At 38.1% G+C, this 19,768-nt stretch overlaps 1 protein-coding gene across 4 annotated transcripts in view; it reads left to right on the top strand.

The window, feature by feature from the left end:
• vps13c (vacuolar protein sorting 13 homolog C) overlaps positions 1-19,768 on the top strand; it is a 392,379-nt gene that overhangs the window by 300,355 nt on the left and 72,256 nt on the right. For all 4 annotated transcript variants that reach the window (XM_042061414.1, XM_042061415.1, XM_042061412.1 and 1 more), the window contains 4 exons: positions 1,489-1,570; positions 4,486-4,555; positions 4,665-4,776; positions 4,859-4,966. In XM_042061414.1, the coding sequence (XP_041917348.1) occupies positions 1,489-1,570; positions 4,486-4,555; positions 4,665-4,776; positions 4,859-4,966 (372 nt within the window). The remainder of the gene's footprint in view (positions 1-1,488; positions 1,571-4,485; positions 4,556-4,664; positions 4,777-4,858; positions 4,967-19,768) is intronic.

The raw sequence follows: 19,768 nt of genomic DNA, 5'->3' as shown, positions 1-19,768 counted from the left end.
CATAGCGCCTCTGATTATCCCTGCTGCCCGGCAATCTACAAAAGCATAGAGCATCCTTCATGAGGGTTACATTTGTTTGCGGTTTTGGAGAGCCTTATGAGACAACATACGAAAGAAAGTTGAGAAGAAATGTTTTGTGAACTTTCCTCCAGGAGAATGGTTGACAAGCCTTGACAGACTTGTCTGACGTAACATCCGGCAAATGCATTCTACCTAGAGTGTGTCCAAGGCTTTTGGATGTGTCCTATTTGCTTCCAGTTATAAGACACCATGGCCACTGTAGATATTGGAGACACATCAACTGAGCTCAAACTCCTATCCTGCTTCTCTGAAATCACTGGTGTGGGGAATATTTTATGGTTCATTCATTCATATTAACACAAACTTACTCAACGTAGAAAGTGATAAGAATTTCTGGGTACAGTCCAAGTGTACTTTAAGGCATAAAACACATTAACATTGCAATAAATATTCACTAAACACTTACCTTGTGCCTCTTCGGAAGGAGCTAAATCAGATCATTCTTTATTTAATTATAGTGGATGGAATCCACTATCTTGAAATCTCCTGGCTTCTTCTTCTTATAACCTTTTCTTTTTACATTTTCAAGAATGAATACGACTCTAACCGCTTAACGTACAGACATGTTGAAATAACTGTTGTGTAGGTCTGGAGTTGGACAAAATCTTTTTTCAAAGTTTAGATTTTTTGAGAAATAGGGGATTAAAAAGGTTAAAAAGCTCATTTTCCCCCCATAGACTTGAATGGAGGCTGTGATGTCATAATGGCCTAAAGCCAGCTGTGCTCGTTAAGCTCCCAGTGCAATTCCCATATCTCATGCTTTGCGCATTATATCTCCAGAACGGCTTGACGCATATGCTTCAAATTTGGTACAAGTGTTTGTATGGACTCAAAGATGAAGTGAGTTGGAGGTCAAAGGTCAAGTCCATGAATATTCTGAGCGCGATATCTCAAGAATGCCTTGACATACATGCCTGAAATTTGGTATGAGTGTTTGTATGGGCTCAAAGATGAAGTGAATTGATGTTGGAGGTCAAATGGCAAGGTCAAAAACACCTTGAGTGTTATATCTTAAGAACGCCTTGACACACAAGGTTTTTTTGGTACAAGGGTTTGTATGAACCCAAAGATTAAGTGAACCAACATTAAGCCAGCAGCTTTCCATCCACTACTGTAATTCCTCCAGCATTACATTTCTAGTTTCAGTATGTTCACATCTATAATAAAATAATATATATGTTCTGTTAAGTAGCTCACGGTAGGAACTCAAGCCAGGTATGCAATAGTAATAACACAATTAAAAAAAAAAAAAAAAAACAAGAATCAAATCGAACCATGACTTAATAATCGAACATTAAATTGAAGTAAAGTGACACCCATACTAAGCCACTATTGCTAAAACAGCTGGAAGTTGTATAATTAATTATATGATGGTAAAATAATTACAAAGGACTGTTATGGTTGCAGGTGGATAACCAGCTCCCTGGTGCCATTTTCCCTGTAGTCTTCCATCCTGTGCCACCACCGAAGTCGTTGGCACTGGACTCAGGTAAACCCTTTACAGAAGAACAAACACTTCTTCCTAGTGAATATTTGTTTTATTTTGCAAACATGTAGCGTAAACAGTGTTGGTTTTATCTTATATGGTGTCCTGTATAAACCTCCCTATTAATCAATGAATAATTCATCGCTAAAAGGCAGTCTTGGGTTCAAAGTGACCACAATCAATTGTAGATGATGTTAATGGCTTCACATAGACAGTGTACAACCCTGAGAGAAACAGTTTACTTTGATATCACTGAAGCGGTTAAAAGAGAAATCCCCCCTCACCTCCCCCCGCCCTTGCCTGTCTCGACCTACCTGGGATAATACTAGGCCGCTGTATGTCAGACGAATATTGGAGTGTGCGAAGACTAGCTTGGTGAAGAAATCTAAATTTGGTAAGACCAGTCAGTCGATGAATCGTAGTGGAGGGATCTATTCGTCAAGAACCCCGCCCCAACAGTGAAAACAACAGTGAAAACAGGGAAGAAGTGGAATCCACAACAAGCAGTTAAACATACAAAAGACTCACTGCAGCACAGGGATATTGTTGGACAGAGTGGAAGAGTTTGGTCTTGATGCCAGTTAGAAAGCATGGGTAGGGTAAAGCACAGTCTTGTATGCAAGCAACAAGAGAAAGAATGATCCACAGCAATGTCTGAGACAAAAAAGGACAATGAATAAACTTGCATCATGTTGTGAAGAGGAAGATCAGCTGGAGAAAGCTGTGAGCCATGGATGCTTGGATGCTGTCCACATGATATAAATTGCTTGATGTTCTCCAAACTTCACCCAACCTCAGTCAATGGGTGAGTAAAGACAGAAGCTGCAGAGTCAATGTTGCTACAGCTGAGGACATAATGAAGGTTTAAAATCACTGGCATATTTGTCTGAGAACAAACGAGTTGAGGTTAACTCCTTGCTAGTCAGGGTTATAAATTAGCACCCGCCAACCCGCCAAATGCGGGTTAAAATGTATTGTTGTGTGTTAATAAAAACTTACCAGCCAGTTTGGCCAGTGATGCATGAGGCATTACGTGCATGATACATACATACATATGCTCTGTTCTCAGTCATATATCCCCCCCTGGCAGTACTTCCTACATTTCCCATGACCACTGTGCCGTAATGCTCTGTGATGCCGTTTCATACGCCCATTGGCTGCGCACAGTTTGCAGTGAAACCAGCGCGAGAGACTGAAACGAATAGAGCGTCTACCAGAAAACTCAAGGAATTAGAAGAATGAACGAAGCCAGAGCAGGGAGCATAGACTGAAAAAGGAGGGAGTTAGCCAGTAAAGTAAAGTAAAATACAGACAGTACATAACACATGTACATAACACAAATACATAACACGTTACGAAATATTAACCCAATTAACTCATTGTGTTTACCTATTTCCTTTGTGGGGGCTGATGTCATGTAGCGGAGGCCGCAAAACCTGAAGCAGCTAGATCGTTTATTTTATTGTCTATGGAGTTAGCTGAAGATGGAGAGGAACGTGAGGAGCTTGTATAGGCGAAAATGATCAGTTTTAAAAAGTTGCCTGATCAGGCAAAAAAATTCTGAATAATTGTCAGTTTATGTATAGTTTGTCAACTGCCAAGACTGTACGTATATTGTTTTTCCGTTGTTCCTTTAGTATGGGGTAGAGAGCTTTCCTTCGTTTGTTTATTTCCCGTGGGTATTGGTCGTTCATTCCGAAATTGGTGTTCTTGAGTAGTTTTCCTTTGCTTTTGAGAAGTTCCTTGCTGGTATCCTGGTTCCTTATTATTATTGAGCTTCATGAAATATATTGCGCTCTGAAATAACAAACCTTTTGCCAGGCTGGGGCCTCATTAGGGGGGAGGGTGCCGACAACAGTGTCATTGCAGTTTCCTCTCATAGAATTGCCCCGCCTGCCCAGTTGCGACAGCTCTGTTCGCAAGGAGTGGACTGAGTCTGGAGCATCAAGAGCCATTCACAGATGTGTCCAGGAAATGGGCTACAAGTTTGACATTCCTAGCATCAAGCCACTCTTTAATCAGAGATAACATTAGAAGCGTCTTATCTTGGCTAAGGAGAAAAACAACTGGACTGTTGCTTAGTGGTCCACAGTCCTATTTTCACATGAAAATAAATGTTGCATTTAATTTGGAAATCAAGGTCCCAAGAATCTGGAGAAAGAGTGAAGAGGCACAGCATCCACATTTCTTGAAGTCCATGTGAAGTTTCCACAGTCAGTGAATATTTGCGGTGCCATGTCATCTGCTGGTGTTGGGCCACTGAGATTTATAGAGTCAATGCAGCCGTCTGCCAGGAGATTTTAGCACTTCATGCTTCTGTCTGCTGACAAGCTTCATGGAGACGCGGATTTCCTTTTCCAGCAGGACTAGTAACTGGTTGGCTGACCATGGTATTACTGTGCTTGATTGGCCAGCCAACTCGCCTGACTTGAATGGGGTATTGTCAAGAAAAAAATGAGACACCAGATTCAAGAATACAGATGAACTTAAGGCCACTATTAAAGCAACATGGGCTTCCATAATACCTCAGCAGTGGCACAGACATATTGCCTCCATGCCACATTGCATTGATGCAGTCATTCATGCAAAAGAAGTATTGAGTGCATACATTTAGTTTTTCAGATTAGTCAGGTTAGTTAATCACTTTTCAGAATGTTGACATTATAAGCTCTTCATTTCAATTTTTTAAGATACTGGATTTTGATTTCCATGAACTGTTAAGTCCTAATCATCAAGACCAAAACCAAAAAAGGCTTTACATATTTCATTTTATGTATAATGAATTAAGAAAATATGATGGTTTCACTTTTTGAAATGAACAATGGTAAAAAATGTAACTTTTAAATGAATTTTGATTATTTGCACCTGCAGAGTGGAATATTCACTTATTCCTTTGTGTTTTCTTTGATTTGCCCTAGAGCCAAAAGCATTCATTGATGCCAGCGTTATCATCAGATTTAATGAGCACAGCCAAGTCATGCAGTTCAAGTGAGTCTTCTTGTCATTCCATGACCTCTCTCTATCTCTCTCTCATACACTCACTCACTTATACAATAAAAGCTGAATAAATAAATATAATTTACATCAATAATTGCAGGTACTTCATGGCACTTGTACAGGAGATGGCAGTGAGGCTTGATCAGGGTTTCTTAGGAGCACTCATCTCTCTGTTTACTCCCTCTGTTGACAGCCAATTCAGTAAAAAGCAGGTAGGTATGACTCCCGTATGTGGATGTTTGTATACTGTGTTTGCATGATTTGCCTAAAATGTATTTGTATTTTCAACCACAGCTCATTGTGAAGGATTTAGACACACTGCAGGAGCAGTTGATGGAGACATCTAGAACAGACAGTTCAGGCCTCAGCTTCTTTGAACATTTTCATATCTCCCCTATAAAAGTAAGTTTAATTTACTCTCTGTAACAGTTCACTGTAACACTGTCAATACTGATAAAACGGACAATAATAAAATAATAATGATAATTTTAGCATCAAATAACAAGTTGCGTTTGAGTTTAACCAAACCATCCAAAATGAATATGGCAACACCTCCGTAAACATGGACCCTAAAATTCTGTTTTTACACTGCAAAAACTGCTTATCTAACCAAGGGTTATTAATCGTATGTGTTCTTATATATACAGTCATGTGCATACGTTTAGGTACCCATGCTAAAGTTGACTAAAAAGAGGAATAAAAAAATAATATTTTGAAAATTGATCTTAATGCCTTAACACTTTGAATGCCATGCTGTTTTCAGAAGATTTGGCCCAGAGTGCCAGCAATGTAGATCACTGTTGACGATTGTAGAGTCACAGCATTCTATGTTAAGGCTATGGACACATACTGTGGCTCACTTGAAAGGTGAGACTTTAAGCTCTCAGTGGGTACAAACCGTTTATTTCTACATGACTCTGTTCCTGAAAATCCCAAGCTAAACAGTGGCTAGTTTTCATCAAAATCCCTGTTTTTTTCTCGAAATGGAGATATAGCATCTTTTATGAAAGACGTGTTGCCTGTAAAGTTTCTGGGAATTGACCTAGCGAGACTGCCACCTAGTGATAAACCCACGAAAATAAATGGCCTGGTTTTGACCTGACGTGCATGCGTCACTGATTCGACCCAAAGCGGCAACCATCAAAAGCCGAGTTATGATAAAATGTCCCGATAAAGTGTAGAGAACTGCATTTTCATGAGTTTTCGATCATCATCTATTTCAGTTCTATTCATCATAGAGTTCCCAAAATCACACATAAGGGGCCATATCATCCACTCAAGCGCAATTGACTTTGTATACTGCCGCTTTTGTGTTTCCTATTTTGCATTCAGCGCATATTGGAATTTTCCTTCCACAGGCACACGTTTAAATTAGGGAATGCAATTGCGCCCACGTTCCCTGTTGATATTTTGCAGAAAACAATTCCGCCACAGACCAGGAACATCCTGGTCTAAAGTCAGTGGCGCAAATTCAGATGCTATTTTAAGGGTGCATGCATGGCCACAGGCCTGCAGGAATGAATGCTATGCGCACAGATCTACAGACACCCCCGTGCACACACGGAAACATTCAGCCTTGATAATATTTGTCTGTTTCCCAGTTTTGTTTGTGCATTGGTCACCTAAAAAGTAGCCTATATAGTACAACATCTACATGCAATGTCTTTACAACAACAACGCCTAATTACGACCTATTCATTTGGACAACTTTATACAGCCCTATAAAGGCTAAAGTTACCTTTTAGTTTTGTTCCAATTTTCCGTTGTATGGCTTTAAACATTGTGTGCGCTTTAACATCAGCCTAAGCATTATTCCAGCTGCGCTAAGGTTTTGACAAGCACCACAAGTTAGCCTACCTTATTGTTGCCCATCTGAAATAACTCCGAGCTTTGCTTTGTTCCCTCCATCCTTCCAACCATACAGTAGATAGTAAAAGAAAGCAGCAAGTAGCCTTGGCTACAATTTCTGTAGTTGCTGCGTCCATGCATTGTTATTCTCTCTCCTGCTCAAACAAAAATTGTGTGTGCATTAAGTTATGATAACGTGTTTACAAACTCTACTTTACAGAAAATATTGTAAATAGTCTACTGTCATGCAGTTAATGGGATACTGTGTAGAGTTGAAAAGTTAGGTCAACTTGGTGTGAATACACACAGAGGAAATTGTTTCTCGTTGTTGAGTTGCCTGATGGTAAGGTGCGGCCGTAGTACACCTGCAGACGCGCTTCCTTAACCGCATGTGCTGCACACAGTGTTGGCAACTATTTCAAATGGAAAGTAGCTAAAGCCAGCTCCAAAAGTCGCTAAATGACGCTAGATGACGTCACACGCGAATTTGCATATTGATTACATCACGTCGTGCCCCCCCCCCAAACAAAATGGTGATTGCCCTTTAATTCTCCTTTACTCCGGTTTGCTTTTCTCCTACTCATATAGGCAACTTTAACCTAATTTAAATATATTTGATTTAATATACTTGTATATTAATTGATACACTTTACTTTCTGTATTTTGCCGCAGCCTACACCAGAATGAGCATCAGGTGGCTGAAAAGCAATCATTTCCAACCTATTCATTGCTGCATCTGCTTCGCCGCAAATTTCGATTGGCTGTTACAGGCCAATGCTTCTGTCAATTGTTCCAGAAAGTAATGCACTCATCAGGCATGCTCTGAAGATGGTCTCTGCCAATTTTGGTGAGGATCAGCTGAAATCTGTGACCTGCGAAAACTTTTTTGTTTTTTGTTAAATCCAATATGGCGGCCGAATCAATTACGATGACATCACAAGTTGATGTGGGTCGGCTTAAGGACCTCCAACAGTATTACCAGACATGACTAGTGCATTTTAATTCTAAACACAACAGCAGCTACAGGCCAAAAGGCATGTTTCTTAATTGCAGCGCCCCCTAGAGGTCAAAGGTCACCATATTTTTTGCGCGTCCCCCTGATTGGGTCCTGAGTACAGGCACTAAGTTTGGCTTTGATACATGCAAGGGTTGCTGAGATATGAGCTCACTTCCTGTTTGGCGGCTTTGCCGCAAATTTCGATTGGATATTACGGGTGAACGGTTTTCGTTCCGGAGACAAAACACCACAACTTTTGTGAGGCTTGGTCTGAAGATCATGTGTGTCAAGTTTGGTGACGATCGGACAAAATTTGTGACCTGTGAAAAATTAGTTTCACTTTCACTAAAATCCATCATGGCGGAAATTGATGTCATAGGGTGCGTTGAACTCTGCTTGGTCCAAGGATTCCAAAGATACCTCATTTTTAAAAATCGGGCCAACGGGTCAGAAGTTACGTGCGTGAACGCACGTCCAACTTTGGCCTGTTGGTGGCACTAGAGCGCTCGAGGTGCCAACTTGACACTTGGTGAAATTAATCATGGGACTGTGCCTAATTACTGTGCCAAATTTCATAACTTTTTACCAGACGGTTCTATGGGCTGCCATTGACTTCAGTGACAGAAGCGTTATAATAATAGGGAAGAAAACATAGAAACACAATGGGTGCCTTCGCAGCTTCGCTGCTTGGCCCCCAAAAAACGAAGATAAAAAAAAACTGAGAAAAGATATGTACTGGGGACAAACACTGACTAGGTTTGTGAGATCTTGAGACCTAAGGAGTCATTCCTTTTATAATCATGGGGCAACGCTTTGGGCAAATTTGCGATGCAATTCACTAATGAAACAGGCATGAGAGGGGAGATTTTCTGACGTTTCAACAACTAAACAAAGTTTGCCATCGTTCCAAGAAGTTTTTTTTCTCACACTTTGTGCTGCTGCAGTCAGCCTGGGTAAACCGAAGGATAACGCAAAGAGAAAAAAAAATTAACCAGACACATGAAAAAGTCGCCAGATTTGTTGTCATTTTTCTAGATAAGCTTTTCAGTTGCCAGAGATGGGCAAAAGTTGCTAAATCTAGCGACAAAGTTTTGCTCCTCTCATCTATACGGACACAGTTGTTCCCATTTCTGCAAACCAAACATAATTCCAAGGAAAAATATTAGCCTACCACATGAGGGAAATCATGGTGGTGTCCATTAAGATGTGAAAAAATAGGCATAAATATAACATACACATTTCCACAAATCACGGATGTGTTGATGACATAAATGAGGAAATATTAGAGGACTTAAGGAGACGTGATGCTGAACTGCATGCCGATGCCATTTAACCCAAATTCCCCAGCAGCAGCATGAGAGGAGAGCTGATCTGACAGAAGGGGTGCATCATCTATAGTGAGGTAATGTTAGATTACATTGCAAAAATATCACCATGCATTCATAACCTTATGATTTAGTGAGAGTGATCCCAAAACATCGGAAACTATGTCTTTTGTGACATTTCTTTATTACATTTTGTCAAGAAGAAAAATCAATAGCAAACTGTTCCCAACGGAACAGTCCTTATAGTGCTGTGAACCGCTCCTGGCTGTGCCTGGCAAATCCGCCATCATAATAGCAATCTGCTGTGGAACAAGCGCGCCTGTTAAAGGGAATGTGAGATGACGCTCTGACTGGTTTATTGCATGTTATGCCCAAACCACACCCATGAGTAATGTAGCTACTTAAGACCACCCCATTTTAGATTTGCGTCGGGCGCAACAGTCATTTATCCCACCAGTAAAATAGCAACAGCGCCCAAGATCCGCCCGCAAAGTTACTTACACTTTGCATTTGATCCTTGCGTTTCAGATCGTTAAGATAGCGCCCAAGGGCAACTCTAGCCATCATAATGCGAGAAATTCCCGCACACATTTTACAGCGCTGTCTGATAACGTTAATCTAATAATGGCTATTGACTGGACGGAGCAACTCTGACTTCAATTGAACGTAGCCCCATGCAGAGACACACACAGGACCACTTTGCGGGGGCCTCTCTCTCTCTCTCTCAGTAGGATTTGTCACCACTTAAGTCAAATGAGAGCCTAGGTGCTTCTGCATCAACCGCTATCGACAGGAAAGGAAAACAAAAGTTTAGGGATTAGGAACAGTCAGGAATTTTGGAAACACAGAAGCATGACAGCCTATAATGCGAGAGAACAGGGATCGTTCTCCATTTGAGGAACGTTATAATTGATTGCGGACGTGAACAGACAGATACAGACACGGAGCGCATAGTAGGCCTACTTTCACTTTCTAGTGTGCGCATTCATTACATGAAAGATCATTTGTAGCAAAACAGCGATCAAATATTACATATATGTGACCCTGCCTGTGATAACCCAGCTAAAGTTGTTTTTTTATGTTGCGTATTTTTTTACATCAGATCATTCTACACAGTAGAAAATGTGAAATGTGAAAATTTTTCAAGGTATACCTAATATTGATTGAGTTAGGCCAATTCAAATATTTGGAGAATTCCGAGCTCTGAATTTTAGGTTTTTGAGAAATTCCTATTTGAAAATAAGTAAGCAGTGAGACTGTGTCAGACAGACAGTGTCCAAACACCGAATTGTTTCAAGAGGTAGCATGCATGACATGTCCTTAAAATAGGTTGGTTAGATTCACAACAAGATAATCTTCAAGAAAGAAATCAGTTCTCCTGAAATGTCCGTTGTGATACGAAGCAATCCATTGAGAAATCCATATCCGGCTTAAGTCGCAACTTTCCTGGCATATACGGAAGCAGTGGCGCTGCATACGGTCAGTCAATGTCTAAACACCGAATTGTTTCAAGAGGTAGCATGCATGATACGTCCTTAAATAGGTTGGTTAGACTCATAACAAGTTAATCTTCAAGAAAAAAAATCAGTTCTCCTGAAATGTCCGTTTTGATACGAAGCAATCCATTGAGAAATCCATACCCGGCTTAAGTCGAAACTTTCCTGCCATACTGAAAACAGAGCTAGGTGATGCGCATTGATATGCACATTGATATTATGGTCTGGATTAACTTTCTAATGGGGGAAAAAAGAAGTTCCTGAACTGAATGACACCCAAATTATAGGGTGTTTTACGCCAACATTAAACTCACAGCCGATTGAAAATTTGATATTGTGGAACTAACTTCCGGTTATTCTCGGGGGAAAATGTAATCGTAACATCAATTAAAGTGTTAATTTTAATATTCATCATGTCAGAAAAGATCATTTAAATACTACATTAGTATCTAAGCTATCATTTACAAGTATAAAAAAATATCCCATATTTTTGTCATTTTTTATGACTAGGACTACTTAACGCTCTTTATCTCAAAATAAGATCTGGCGACTTTAGCCGGGTTCTCATGGGCAGGGTCACATATATGATGTTATACTTGGGCAGGGTCACATACAGTATGGCAGTGAGTTTTGTTTTCAAATGTTTTCATGCATGTCTATATAACGGGTGAGGAATGGAGACAGACTATCGTAAATCCTCAAATGATGCCTGGGGTCTTTTATTTAGACTGCGCAAAGCACAGCACCTTTATTTGGGGCAGGCTTGTATTCGAGGCAGCTAGGCCTTTATTTCTTATGTGGTGCATTATAGATAGATAGATAGTAGGGGTGTAACGGTACACAGAAGTCACGGTTCGGTTCATACCTCGGTTCGGACATCACGGCTCGGTACAAGTTCAGTACAATGGAGGGAAAAGCAAAACAAAAATGCAGAAAGCATTTTTTTTTGTACATGTCTCAGGCTGTACCACCTAGTGTCATACAGTCTCTTCCCTGAGCTATCTGCAACAGCCTGAAGTGTGTAAGATGTAGGCTAAACAGTACAATAAGTACCCAGACTCCATCTGTAACTTGTAAACAAAATAAGATAATCAGCTATAAAACTGAAAATAGGCCTACAGCATCTCTTATTTCTGAAAGTGCAAATTACATAGAAAAATGATTTTTAAAAATCCACTTAAGCAAGACCTTCAACATCTGCATGTGTTTAGTTGTATGTGGAAGGGTCTACAATTTGCCTCAATATTCTTTTTATTGTGTGTAAAGTAATAATCTAGCCTACTAACTGTGAAAATCACTATTTTGCCTTTTTCAAAAAAATGAAATTGCTCCTTTCATTTCATAAACAGACTACAACTAGAAGTCACGTGACTTTGCCCTTTGGCGTTAACTCACCGTAGCATGGTTTATTTATTAGCCTGGTTAGCGTTACTTTATTTTACTGTCTATGCACCTAACACTACCAGCTCCTCATGTGAGAAGTTACAAGTTACCCCAACATAAAGGTAATTACCACGCGATTTACATAGCTTTCTGTCATTACGAAATCATTTAATTTAAGCCATAGGTTTTGGCCCTATTTGTATGTGTATCCAAAGGCTGCTGAAGCGCAGGGGAAGTTTTTTCCCCTCGTTTCAGTGATTGGTAGCCTACATCATCTGGGTGATGGCTTCGAATATGTGTAGCATTTTTTCCACTCACATACCTAACCACGCCGACACACAGTTTCATCTTATCCACCACCTTTTCGCCTGTACTAACATTACTGTACCTGAAGTTCTCAAACTTGCGATATTAAAGAGACCAGCGGATCCTCTACCTCTTGTGGGTCTAACCTTAGTGCTGCTAATGACTGATGGACTCGACCGACGACCTGAAAAAAAAAACATAGGCGCCAATCAGAGCTTCAGAGCTAAGGCGAGGCTACAGATTAGCGTTAGGTATCGCTAAAGAACTCCCGTAACTCTCGCTACTTAACAGTAATTGCGCATGGCATTAATTAATGCGCACACAAGTTTTATACCGTGTATTCTCCGTGTAAATTCATGCACTGAACCGTGACGCCCGTACCGTTTCGGTTCAATACGAATACATGAACCGTTACACCCCTAATAGATAGATAGATACTTTATTGATCCCCAAGGGGAAATTCAAGAATATGTTATTGTTATATTTTAACACAATATTTTATTGTGAGACATAGGCCTATTTTTCGTTTGGAGCGGCATACCGGTAGGCTATCAAAATCAGAAGATGTTCAATTTGGGATTAAATTTACGTTTGGACTGTTTGATTATATTGCTTAATATCGGGACTGATGACCACTGAAATCTGTGGGGTGTTAGATGGTTCGCTATTAAGTTTCATGTAGTTGAAAGAGTGTCGGGATTTCCATCCGCTTATTGCGAGATTGCGCTTTCATTCATTCATGGAACGTGTGCTGTGCAGTATTGGAAATCTTATTCCGTATAGCCAAAGAGGTCTACGATAGCCTAAATTGAGTTATTTTTTTAATTATGCATGATTTACTTTTTTATAGAATTTGTAGGCTGATGCCTGGCAGCAACAATTGTGTTTAAATGTAGGTTACTGCTTCAGCCTCTGGCAAGCTCAGAAGGGGGCGGCAAGTGACTGGTAGCTTGAGAGCGACGTGTTGGAGACTCATAGTGTAGGACAATGACTTTTCATTGGCAACAATATTAAACCTTAATATAAAATATTAAGAGGTCTTTTATGAGTTAAATCAAAACAAAATTAGTACTGGCCATTATTTGTCCGAATCTGAGGCCCGGCTATAAATAGAATCCCGACCATAATTTGAGGATTTAGGTATGCACGTGTGTTTCAGGCATAGTGCAAGCACTAATCTCTGACTGATAGTGCACAGAACTTGAGCATTTGAGAGCGCTCTATCGCGGCTGTATACGTAATGTTTCATGTAGGGTTCATGTCAGTTAATATAAATTAACATTTAAAAACATGTTCAATTATATATTTTTTCATATATAAGTCGCACCTGACTATAAGTCGCAGGACCAGCCAAACTATGAAAAAAAATGTGACTTATAATCCAGAAAATATGGTACTAAAATGTAACTATAATTATGCACCTTGTATTTTAATGAACATTTATTTATTTCCGATACATTATTTATTCACATAAAGTGGTGCATTTGGATCAATTTCCAAAAGATGATTTTTTTTTATTCTTCTTTTTAGTCAACTTTATCATGGGTGCCTAAACTTATGCACACCACTATATATATATACTGTATATCAAAAAATCTACTTGGTATTGTTTTTAGTATAAAGAGATTTACCTAACTTTTACTTTCTCGTAAAATCATTTGACTTAATTTAATAAGAGTTTGACTTTTTTTAAACTGGCAAATATGGCTGACAGTGTGTTAAGCATTTTTTTGGTTAGATTTAATTTTTTGCAGTGTAATCATATTGATAGCCCAAACTTATTAAAATGCCTCATGTAACCACCTCAACTGATCAGATTTGTCCGGATCCTATTAACTTTTCAATCGGATTGAGAGAGGTGATGTACTTCTTTTTATAATCTAAATGTTGAAATACATTTCTTCTTTCTGTGCATGTGCCATATGTGGGTAAAGCACAGTGACGTAAACAAATGAGTTTCCAAGCTAGACAAAATTGAGGCGAATATGAACAAACAGAAGTCTGTAGACTTGAGAAAGCTTGTTGAATGACTCAGTCGTTGTACATCTCGTAACAAGTTATTCAAGCAGGTGTTTGACACGATATGGGTAAACAGAAAATTTCTTATATGGCTCTGGACATGTAAACGTGAACACTGATCATTTTATTTAGCGTTCATTTGGAATCTCTAATCAGAATGATTTCAATCAGATTGAGAAAGAATTGTTCACGCACTGCAAAAAATAAAAGATTAAGTGTTATATTATTCTTTTATTAAGATTTTAAAAATCGATTTTGACTTAATTTAAAGGGGTAGTTCGGAATTTTGGACATAGGACCTCATTTCCAATATTTATATTTATCATTTATATTTATCTGATTTTTAACAGAAATCCGGATTTTGAGGCAGGAATGATTGTTTGCCATCACTCTGGCCCTGTCCTCACTTTTTTTGAAAGATTGAGGTCTGGACTGGCTTTTCAACCAGGATGACCTGGTGACCTTATCAAAGTAAATGGTAACACTAAATCAAGGGGCTAAATTAAGATTCTGGAGGAAAAGATCAGGCAGTGTGCCGAGAGACCTCCCCCAATAGACGGCATTGGACCATTAAACCACACAATGATCCAAAACAAACTTGCCAAACAAGGCAAGAAATTGTTGATAGAGAACAATAGCAATATTTTAGAGTGGCCCAGCCAGACTCCAGACCTCAATCCGTCAATGACAGTGTCATGTTCAGTCAGAACAAGCATATTGAAAAAGAGAAAATCAACATTAAATCAATATTTGCCAGGGGTATTCTCATTTTGATCTTAACTGTATTGTTAACAAATCTTGTTCCATGTGCCCTTTTTTGAATTTGAGACCCTGCCCCTCAAAAGGTCTCTGCCATGGCCCTGTTTAACAGATTTAACCCTCGTTGACCCTTAGAGGTGCCGCTGCAGTCTGTCAATAGGGTAGGGTTCAGGGATCACATTAGACTAAGTGAAGTGATCCATGTAGTAAAATCAACGTTGTCATTTTAAATACATTTTCACCACGTCCGGAATATGTCAAAAACGTAGTGTATGTATAGCTAATTTTGCTAGCTTATTTATAGCTAGCTATATATATCACACTGCAAAAAATAAAATCTAACCAAGTGCTATTCATTTTATATTAAGATCAAAAAATCTATTTGGTATTATTTCACGTATGAAGACATACCTAGCTCTCTCTATCTCGAAAGATAATTTTGTCTTAATGGAAGAAGACTTTGACTTATTTTAAGGATTTGGTGTCAACTTATCTTATCAACTTATCAATTTTATATTATAAAAATGTACTTCATGCACTGGCATAAATTTGCATGGTCTTAGGACAAATTTGCTGTCTTTTTCACATTCCGGTCACGGTAAAATGTACACATTTTTAAAATAACAATAACGTTAGGTCTACTTCATGGATCCAAAAACCATTTAGCTTAGCATGATCCCTGAACCCTCCCCTTTTGATAGACTTCAATTAAACAAGTGTAAGTCAATTAATAACACTTGGTTAGATAAGTAGCTTTTGCAATGTGTAAATCCAGCTGCTGACAGTTTCATTACAGTGCATGAAAATGCACTGTACTGTTCTTCCGAATCTTTTTATTATAGTGCATGAAAATGCACTATACTGTTCTTCCAAAATTTCTTATTAGAGTGCATGAAAATGCACTCTACTGTTATCCGATTTATTACAGTGCATGAAAATGCACTGTACTGTTCTTCCAAATCTTTTTATTACAGTGCATGAAAATGCACTGTACTGTTATTCCAAGGCTTTTTACAGTGCATGGAAATGCACTGTACTGTTCTTCCTAGGCTTCTTCTTATTACAGTGCATGAAAATGCACTGTACTGTTCTTCCTAGGCTTCTTATTCTTCTTCTTCTTCTAACGCATTTAATGCAGCTTCAACCGTTTAACGTAGAAACTTCATTCAAACTATGTTACGTAGGTCTTACTTAGGACATGGGTGCTATGTATTTTTCAGCTTTGTAACTTTTATACTTTTTAAACTATTAATTAAAAACTGTTCAAAATTTCCCCATAGACTTAACATGGGCTGATGACATCACAATAGAGCCGTTAAGCAATTAGAATCCTATGGCAGGTGTTCGGGCCACCTGGACCAACTGCCAGTCTCAGGCTTTAAGCATACAAACTGGCCCTATTAAGACTACACATCCTGTTCAACTGCTTCCTCTGCCAAAAACTGTTTCAAAATAAAAGTCCTCACTATAATATTTTACTGTTAAACAATTTAACCCTTTAAACTACTAACTGTTCAGCCATTGTAACTGTTACTTGTCATCAACTATGACTCCTACCCACTGTAGCTAGTTAGCTAAGTTAGCTAAGTAACATGGTTAGCATAGTTAGCATGTTAACATGCTAGTTAGCATTTTTAGCAAAACTGCTCAAAATGATTAGCTAAGTTAGCTAAGTAATGTGGTTAGCATAATTAGCATGCTAACATATTAGCATGCTAGTTAGCATTTTTAACATAACTGCTAAAAACGATTAGCTAAGTTAGCTAAGTAACGTTGTTAGCATGCTAGCATGTTAGCATGCTAGTTAGCATAGTAACTTTGTTAATATTATTATCTTTGTTAACATAGTTAGCAATACTGCTAGCAAACATTAGAGCCATTCCAACTGTCAGTTATCGTCAACTATCTACCTAAATAATTATAAACTATGACTCCTACCCACTGTAGCTAGTTAGCTAAGTTAGCATAGTTAGCATGTTAACATGTTACTTAGCATTTTTAGCAAAACTACTAAAAATGATTAGCTAAGTTAGCTAAGTCACATGGTTAGCAAAGTTAGCATGCTAGCATGCTAATTAGCATTTTTAGCAAAACTGCTAAAAATGATTAGCTAAGTTAGCTAAGTCACATGGTTAGCATAGTTAGCATGTTAACATGCTAGTTAGCATAACTGCTAAAAATGATTAGCTAAGTTAGCTAAGTCACATGGTTAGCATACTTAGCATTTTAACATTGTTAACATGCTAGTTAGCATAGTAACTTGGTTAACATTATTATCTTTGTTAACATAGTTAGCATAACTGCTAGCAAACATTAGAGCCATTCCAAGTGTCAGTTATCGTCAACTATCTACCTAAATAATTTAACCATTTAAACTATCCACTTATTTAACTGTTCAGTCATTCCAACTATATTAAACCTCATCTACCTAGCAACCAATATAGTTTGTTTTTACTCTGTATGATATTTTACATCATATTTTTGCATTTTCATGCACTGTATTTCCTTCAGGAAATGCTTTTCTAGTTACAGTGCATGAAAATGCACTGTACTGTTCTTCCTAGGCTTCTTCTTATTACAGTGCATGAAAATGCACTGTACTGTTCTTCCTAGGCTTCTTATTCTTCTTCTTCTTCTAACGCATTTAATGCAGCTTCAACCGTTTAACGTAGAAACTTCATTCAAACTATGTTACGTAGGTCTTACTTAGGACATGGGTGCTATGTATTTTTCAGCTTTGTAACTTTTATACTTTTTAAACTATTAATTAAAAACTGTTCAAAATTTCCCCATAGACTTAACATGGGCTGATGACATCACAATAGAGCCGTTAAGCAATTAGAATCCTATGGCAGGTGTTCGGGCCACCTGGACCAACTGCCAGTCTCAGGCTTTAAGCATACAAACTGGCCCTATTAAGACTACACATCCTGTTCAACTGCTTCCTCTGCCAAAAACTGTTTCAAAATAAAAGTCCTCACTATAATATTTTACTGTTAAACAATTTAACCCTTTAAACTACTAACTGTTCAGCCATTGTAACTGTTACTTGTCATCAACTATGACTCCTACCCACTGTAGCTAGTTAGCTAAGTTAGCTAAGTAACATGGTTAGCATAGTTAGCATGTTAACATGCTAGTTAGCATTTTTAGCAAAACTGCTCAAAATGATTAGCTAAGTTAGCTAAGTAATGTGGTTAGCATAATTAGCATGCTAACATATTAGCATGCTAGTTAGCATTTTTAACATAACTGCTAAAAACGATTAGCTAAGTTAGCTAAGTAACGTTGTTAGCATGCTAGCATGTTAGCATGCTAGTTAGCATAGTAACTTTGTTAATATTATTATCTTTGTTAACATAGTTAGCAATACTGCTAGCAAACATTAGAGCCATTCCAACTGTCAGTTATCGTCAACTATCTACCTAAATAATTATAAACTATGACTCCTACCCACTGTAGCTAGTTAGCTAAGTTAGCATAGTTAGCATGTTAACATGTTACTTAGCATTTTTAGCAAAACTACTAAAAATGATTAGCTAAGTTAGCTAAGTCACATGGTTAGCAAAGTTAGCATGCTAGCATGCTAATTAGCATTTTTAGCAAAACTGCTAAAAATGATTAGCTAAGTTAGCTAAGTCACATGGTTAGCATAGTTAGCATGTTAACATGCTAGTTAGCATAACTGCTAAAAATGATTAGCAAAGTTAGCTAAGTCACATGGTTAGCATACTTAGCATTTTAACATTGTTAACATGCTAGTTAGCATAGTAACTTGGTTAACATTATTATCTTTGTTAACATAGTTAGCATAACTGCTAGCAAACATTAGAGCCATTCCAAGTGTCAGTTATCGTCAACTATCTACCTAAATAATTTAACCATTTAAACTATCCACTTATTTAACTGTTCAGTCATTCCAACTATATTAAACCTCATCTACCTAGCAACCAATATAGTTTGTTTTTACTCTGTATGATATTTTACATCATATTTTTGCATTTTCATGCACTGTATTTCCTTCAGGAAATGCTTTTCTAGTTACAGTGCATGAAAATGCACTGTACTGTTCTTCCTAGGCTTCTTCTTATTACAGTGCATGAAAATGCACTGTACTGTTCTTCCTAGGCTTCTTATTCTTCTTCTTCTTCTAACGCATTTAATGCAGCTTCAACCGTTTAACGTAGAAACTTCATTCAAACTATGTTACGTAGGTCTTACTTAGGACATGGGTGCTATGTATTTTTCAGCTTTGTAACTTTTATACTTTTTAAACTATTAATTAAAAACTGTTCAAAATTTCCCCATAGACTTAACATGGGCTGATGACATCACAATAGAGCCGTTAAGCAATTAGAATCCTATGGCAGGTGTTCGGGCCACCTGGACCAACTGCCAGTCTCAGGCTTTAAGCATACAAACTGGCCCTATTAAGACTACACATCCTGTTCAACTGCTTCCTCTGCCAAAAACTGTTTCAAAATAAAAGTCCTCACTATAATATTTTACTGTTAAACAATTTAACCCTTTAAACTACTGAACTTTTTAACTGTTCAGCCATTGTAAATGTTACTTGTCATCAACTATGATTCCTACCCACTGTAGCTAGTTAGCTAAGTTAGCTAAGTAACATGGTTAGCATAGTTAGCATGCTAGCATGCTAGTTAGCATTTTTAGCAAAACTGCTAAAAACGATTAGCTAAGTCAGCTAAGTAACGTGGTAAGCATAGTTAGCATGCTAGCATGTTAGCATGCTAGTTAGCATTTTTAGCAAAACTGCTAAAAACGATTAGCTAAGTCAGCTAAGTAACATGGTTAGCATAGTTAGCATGCTAGCATGCTAGTTAGCATTTTTAGCAAAACCGCTAAAAACGATTAGCTAAGTCAGCTAAGTAACGTGGTTAGCATAGTTAGCATGCTAGCACTAGCATGTTAGCATGCTAGTTAGCATTTTTAGCAAAACCGCTAAAAACGATTAGCTAAGTCAGCTAAGTAACATGGTTAGCATAGTTAGCATGCTAGAATGTTAGCATGCTAGTTAGCATAGTAACTTTGTTAACATTATTATCTT

The sequence above is a fragment of the Alosa sapidissima genome, chromosome 14, assembly GCF_018492685.1.
Source record: "Alosa sapidissima isolate fAloSap1 chromosome 14, fAloSap1.pri, whole genome shotgun sequence".
Lineage (NCBI taxonomy): Eukaryota > Metazoa > Chordata > Actinopteri > Clupeiformes > Clupeidae > Alosa > Alosa sapidissima.
The sequence above is the reverse complement of the archived record's forward strand: the minus strand, read 5'-3'. Positions and strand labels throughout refer to the sequence as shown.